This window comes from Phallusia mammillata, chromosome 8, assembly GCF_965637545.1.
Source record: "Phallusia mammillata chromosome 8, kaPhaMamm4.hap1.1, whole genome shotgun sequence".
NCBI classification, from domain to species: Eukaryota; Metazoa; Chordata; class Ascidiacea; order Phlebobranchia; family Ascidiidae; genus Phallusia; species Phallusia mammillata.
The window spans coordinates 7,564,375-7,570,708 of NC_137259.1; the positions used below are offsets into that span (position 1 = coordinate 7,564,375).

Genomic DNA, 6,334 nt, shown 5'->3' on the forward strand with positions numbered 1-6,334 from the left:
TGTGGATAATTATTGAAAGGTCAAAGCAAAAAAACTTCCAAAACACGCACTTAAATTTCGTCCATACATATTAAATTTCACGAATATAGATGAAATTTCATCGTGATTAAGATGTAATTACAAAACCAAGTCAAAATTGCTAAAAGTAGCAATTTCATGTTTTTCATCAAATTTCAAACAAATTACTGTAGGTTGGTCTCGAAGGAACGTTTAGAAGGGCGAAGACAAGTGATTAGAAAGCGCTCTTGGTAATTTGGTTTGCTTGAAAACAAGACACGTCATGTGATAATTGGTTTGTTTGTCGCTGTCCCATGCACGCACAGACAAGTATGGCCGGTGTAAATCACATTTTCGTTGTTTCTGCCTCGTCAAATGCATTTGTCTACAATAAAATGGCGGGAACGTTCAATACTACACCAGAGGATTCGTTTGTGCTATTACGTTAGCATGTACGTAAACCACAAAAATGCAAACTTTTGGTAAATGTAAATTAACATCATCTTTAGCATTTTTATTGGTAGAAAATGTCCCTAATTATAAGCTATTGGTCACCGTTTAAACAACAAAATTTCACGTCTACTTAATTTTGTTAGTGTGCAATTTATAATCATGTTACTTCGCAGACAAAAAAATCGTTTAGAATAGTTACCAATTGAATTTCTTTTTAAAGTACGACTGGAAATATACACATTCAATGTACATAGCGATATCGCCCATGTGACGGTAAAGCCGATGCTTGTGCACTCCTTGTATAAACGTGTATGTAATTTGATGGACTATTCCATTGATCTTGAAGCAGCAGTAGTTCTATATCAGAATCAGTCAACACAACTGTTTTTTAAAACACAACGTATATTTTACCCTTTGTGGGAATCATCAGTATTTCCTAGAAGATTCTTTTTTAAGAAGAGAGTGAGATCGAGTAAAATAATGCTAAAAGTTGCCGATTTTTTAAACCTTTTTTGTTGTGAATAACACTCAAAAGCTCTCCCGTAACCAAGTACTTGATCACTTAATGAGGAACTCAGATGAGATAAAGCAAATTTACTAAGAATTATCGTGACTATATCTACCGGGTTTGCTATACCAAAATCAAACCTAAACCGACGAAACAAATGTGTTGGATTTAAAAATCAAAGCTTCTCAAAAAACTTGTTTTATTTAAATTTCACGTAAACTCTGTATTGCAAAAACGTAAAGAAAACAGTAAAAAGTGATTGTGAGAGAAAATGCGTTGTTAAATGGTGGATTTTCAATTTATGTTAAGCAAAACTACTTTCTACTTGGCAAAAAAAAACATTTTTAAACAAGATTGGTCTTTACGCCAGTGGAACGCACGTGTGTGCCTTTTTACCTGAAACCTTAAAATTACAGATAATGTGTTTTGTTTTAAAGTGCAGCAGTGGTACAGAAACTAAAAATAACACGCAACAACGCTATATACCGATTGAGATCTGTAAAATGACAAAATCTAATAAATACCAGTGAAATCCGTGCGTCTCAAAAGATTATGAAACAGTGGCATGACAAATTTGACAGTTGACTAAAAATATGCAGTAAAACCACCTGGCAATGAAATGTAACTGTTACATTGACGTATAAATAATAAAGTGACAACCATGGCCTACAAATTTTAATCAAAGAACTTATGAATAAACTCCTTTTGAAATTAGCAACGTTGTGCTTCAGTCTGGTCTGCCAACGATAAAGTGATCCTATATCTCATAGCAACATATGTATTCTTTTACATCACGGCTTCAGTCATCTCTCGTCAGTATTTTTCACAAGTGGTGTAGTGATAGATGGGATTTCTCTTTCGGTCCTATTAACACTGTATCTTTCGTATTTTGGCCGCAAACAGGAAATTAGGATCGTCGCCAGCAGCAAGACTCCGGTTTGTAGACCGAGAACTCCTATACTGGCCAAAGCGTTAAACATAACCCGGCCCAACAGAGGCACAACCAAGCCTGCAAAGCTGACAAAAAATGTGATCCACGCTCCCAAAGCGATCTCATTGCAGGGGTACATATGTTGAGCGATAATTTCGTACAAAGCAGTGTAACAGGCACCGTTGAAAAATCCGTAAAGCATGTTTGTTGCAAACGAGCCAATAACGTTATGAGTTGCAATGCTGGCTAGAAACCCAGCCGAGAAACAAGCCATGGAGAAGCCAGCTCCTACCGCAACTAATTTGAATCGTTTTGTTCGGTCCAACAGCACGCCACTGACTATTCCACCAATAAGACCACCGGCTGCATATACTGTTAGTATGTTAGATGCACGTAAACTGCTCTCACTTGTAGAGGTGATATCGTTATGATTTGCTCTCAGTATATCAGCCATCATTAAGACTTCCAGCATATAGCATGTCTCCACGATTCCAAAGCACAGCACAAGTGTTAGAAACGTGCGGTCGTGAACTATTATCTTAAAATAGTATGTTGAACGCGATAATATCGTCTGCACATCTAGTGAACTTTGTATTGAAATACTCTGTTTCACGGCTTCGGATAAACTTGGAGGCAAAATCGGGCCATCCTTAACCTTAACGACAGTTAGAAAAAGAACAAGGCAAGACAATGTAAAGCACACAAGGAAGATGAGAACCAAGTGACTTCGGATAAATTCTGTCCACTCATCCTCTGGCAAATGTTCCTGGTTATTTAGAAGATAAGCTGGAACCGTAAATCCGAGTATATTGCCAACATCGATGCCACCAAGACAGATTCCTACAGCAGTCGCTACTTCGTCTTTGGGAAACCACAGAGCGCCAACTAACGGCACAAGTGTTATTGCAACAGCGTTGACAACACCCATCGAAACTTGCCCGAGCATGCTGACCAAGAACAACGAGCGGCTAAGTGCGGCCATTAGGTGGCAGCCGTAAGCTATAGCTATGCATACAGAAGTAGTGAGGCAATATATCCGAAATCCGAAGTTGTAATACGGCAGCAGTATAAGAATTATGAGGCAGCAAAACACACTGACTGCGCTCATACTTAAGGTCAACCAGTCGACATTTTCGGCGCTGACTTGGAAAAATCGTGCATAGACGTTGTCAACGACTCCAAAGCAAGCTCGGTTATATCCAACTGCAACTAGAAAAAAGGTGGCGATTGCTAAGACCAACCATCGCACCTTAAATACTGAAATCCGTGTGATGTTTGGTTCCGAATTTGCATCGTTGTTCAAGTTGGTTAACTCCTTGCACTCTTTGTCTTCTTTCATGGTTATTGTCTTACATCTTCAAACAATCTTCTTCCAACAAATGTTTTTTACAATATCCAGTTTTAGAGTTTTGCTCAACTATGGTTTACCTATGTGGTGATGCAGAACTCTGCAAGCATGCACGAATAAGTGATGACACATCGAGGCTGCGATACATGTGTGTTCATATTTCCGCATGCTTCTGCCAGCGCTGCGACCAACTATGACGACCCAATACAATGCAATACACATCATGTATACATTGTACAACTCATGTACTATTTGCACACATGGTTGTTATACTACAATTCTAATATTGATGTAATTTTGCGTTTACTCTTTACTTACACTCCATCTGTTTCAAGTTATATTGATCAGTTACTAATAGCCACACTTGCTAAATGATAAAACTAGGCTATGACTTTGTGTACAAAGACACCTAGCAACTTTGATCAACAAACTTCTGCAATTTATTACAACAAAAGGACTTTGTTATCATTTTATTAAAAACTCCACTTTGCAGTCCTCTACAGCTGGGTTATAACTTCCTGGGCACGTTTTAAATGCGTTTTAATAAGAAAAATGAAGGGAATGTCTTTTTAAACATGCGGGGTTGTGACATAGGCGGCTATCAGGGTAGAGTAAAATTTAGAGTTAAAAGATTAAAATCAAGCAATTTCGTAACTAAACATAAGCGTCGGAAAAAAAATTTAAGCAGGTATAACCTTTTAAAAATAATTCTTTCTGAATAATAAATTTGTTGAGAACACATACATGTACAATAAAGTACATTTTGTGGGTGATTCTGTCTAAACACCAAACAAACATGCCCAATCAAGAACTCAAGTTGCTACGTTTGCAGGGGAAAACAGCACTATGTATTTGTACAAGTGTGCTGTGCTATGAGAAAACCTTTTGTTGTCGGTATATAAAAATCAAAACAATATATTTCCTCTGAAACTCATTCAGCAACAGCTATTGTCTATGACAGTGGTTCCCAGACTTTTTTATTCTATTAGCTCTTTAAAATCGATTTGTGGCCCCTCACTGAAAAATATTTTAATTATACGGTCATATACTATTGCGTAAACCATTATTTAACATATCACTATCAAAAACTCAAGTTCAATGCTCTATGACCCACTATGAATGTCTTGGTGACCCGCTGCTGGGCAATGGCTTATAGTTTGGGCACCACTAGGCTTTGGTAAAGCAAATTTCCAGACTCTAAGTACACCAATGTTGGTTTTCAGTATGGCTTCATTAACGTTTCGCAAACTTCAAACCAGCTATAAGCTTGAACATTTGCGTTTGCGCTAGTTCTCTATGAAAATTTGTTGAGCAATTAAGCAGTATGTACTAAACGCCCTTAGCCTTCAATGTGAGACATTTAAGTCCTGATGGCTTACACTGCCTTCAGTCTATCTATGCATTCAACTGCTGTGTCGCATATTTTGGAAACGAACGCACAGGAAGAATTGCTTGATTGAAACTTCCTCTCCGACCTGGGAAATGCTAGCTATTATCCCACAAGAGGACATAAATACACAGACGTTGCTAAATATTTCTGGAAAATTGGCTGCAAATGTCACTAAAGTAAATAAATGGTAAACGGTTTTAAATTGACGGTAATGAAAAACACACAGAAAAAAGTTCCTTTGCTTAAAACCTGATTTAAAATTTAAATCAAGACGTTTTAGACATATCTTAAATAAAAATTGTCAAAACAAGGTTTAAATATGTTTGTAGCATATAAATGCTGGCCATTGTAGAGATAACAAGACTCTCCCTGCTAACTAAACTTTAAATGACTCTGACTGTAATACAAACTAATAAAGATGGATTAGTTGGTTTTTAACAAACACGACAAGTGGTATTCTGGCAAACAGTTTAGTTGTTGCTTTTCTTGTATGTCCAAAATAATGGGGTATAATGGCTGATAGTCTACGTGCCTCGTGATACTTCCGCAATAAACCTGACAGGTTCAATTTATCATTGAACCGTTTGTGAACAAGAGGACAACAGGGCCATATAGCACTTAGAAAAGAACATAAAAATTGTACAAAACAACCGTCTATCTATACACAACTTCATTTACATATTTTAAATTTCCCTCATAAAACAATGCAAAGTAGGTAAAAATACTTGTGTATTAATGCGTCATTAATGTGCGGTTATTCAAGGTTTGTGTAAATAATGAGCTCTCGTGTGCCACTTAGTGGTAAACGTACCAATAAACGCATTGGACACTGAGCAGCAAGACGGTGCACCATACTATCCTAGAATACATTCCTACCTTTACATTTGTCCGAACGGGTCAAAAGTCAGCAAAATATTGTGTTTCAAATCTGTGTTTTAGAAACTTAATTTTTGTACTCGAAACACACATATTTTCCGAGCACATGTGGTTAGTTTTTAGGACAGGTCGCATCTCTAAGAAAATACCGTAACTACCCGAATCATGATTCATTTTTGCTGTGATAAATCCTTAATGATCCCTTTGTCCGTGGGTAAGTGTAAGAGATTATTTCTTCACAGTCCACAGGACTCTGACATTTAATGGTCGTTGATTTTCAATGGAATGGGGAGACCGAATTTGACAGTGTTTTTCAAGAGTATTATAACAAATACTCCTTGAAAGGTTGAGGTCTTAGCAGACCGGAAACATCATCTCAATAGAATGCAAATTGGAAAAGGTCGCGCGAAGTTTAGCAGAAAATGGAGCAGCTGGTCCGTGAAATTGAATTTAAAACTTGACATCAAAAAACTGGTCCGAAAAAATAGGAGTCATCAGCTTGGTAGACAAAACCGATTTATGTAAATTAAATTTATTTACGGTTTGTTTTTATTTAAAGCCTTTTTCAATTCCGTACATTTACTGGTCCTGATATTCAAATCATTAAATAGTTTAGAGGTGTTATACGTTAATACTTGTTAAAATGATCAAAAAAATATCAACAAAAGCTTTATATAAGACACAAATGCAAAAGAGTCTTATTTCTTCGAGTTGAACTAAATTCATCGCCAACTGCAAACGGAGACAGAGAATTTAACAAACATACATCGATTTTAAGTCATTAGTTACCATTGGCTAAACTTGGGCATATTGCTTGGTGCTTATGGAGAG

The 6,334-nt window shown here is 36.8% G+C and overlaps 1 protein-coding gene across 1 annotated transcript; it reads right to left on the minus strand.

The window, feature by feature from the left end:
- Positions 1-1,133: 1,133 nt before the first annotated feature.
- LOC145205482 (choline/ethanolamine transporter flvcr2b-like) lies at positions 1,134-3,486 on the minus strand. The gene has a single exon (XM_080078225.1). It carries the CDS (start codon positions 3,226-3,228, stop codon positions 1,762-1,764), a length of 1,467 nt encoding a protein of 488 aa, XP_079934351.1. The 5' UTR covers positions 3,229-3,486; the 3' UTR covers positions 1,134-1,761.
- Positions 3,487-6,334: the final 2,848 nt, after the last annotated feature.

Bases quoted from the DNA above. Each gene is read 5' to 3' on its own strand.
- LOC145205482 (XM_080078225.1), bottom strand. From the start codon at position 3,228: ATGAAAGAAGACAAAGAGTGCAAGGAGTTAACCAACTTGAACAACGAT.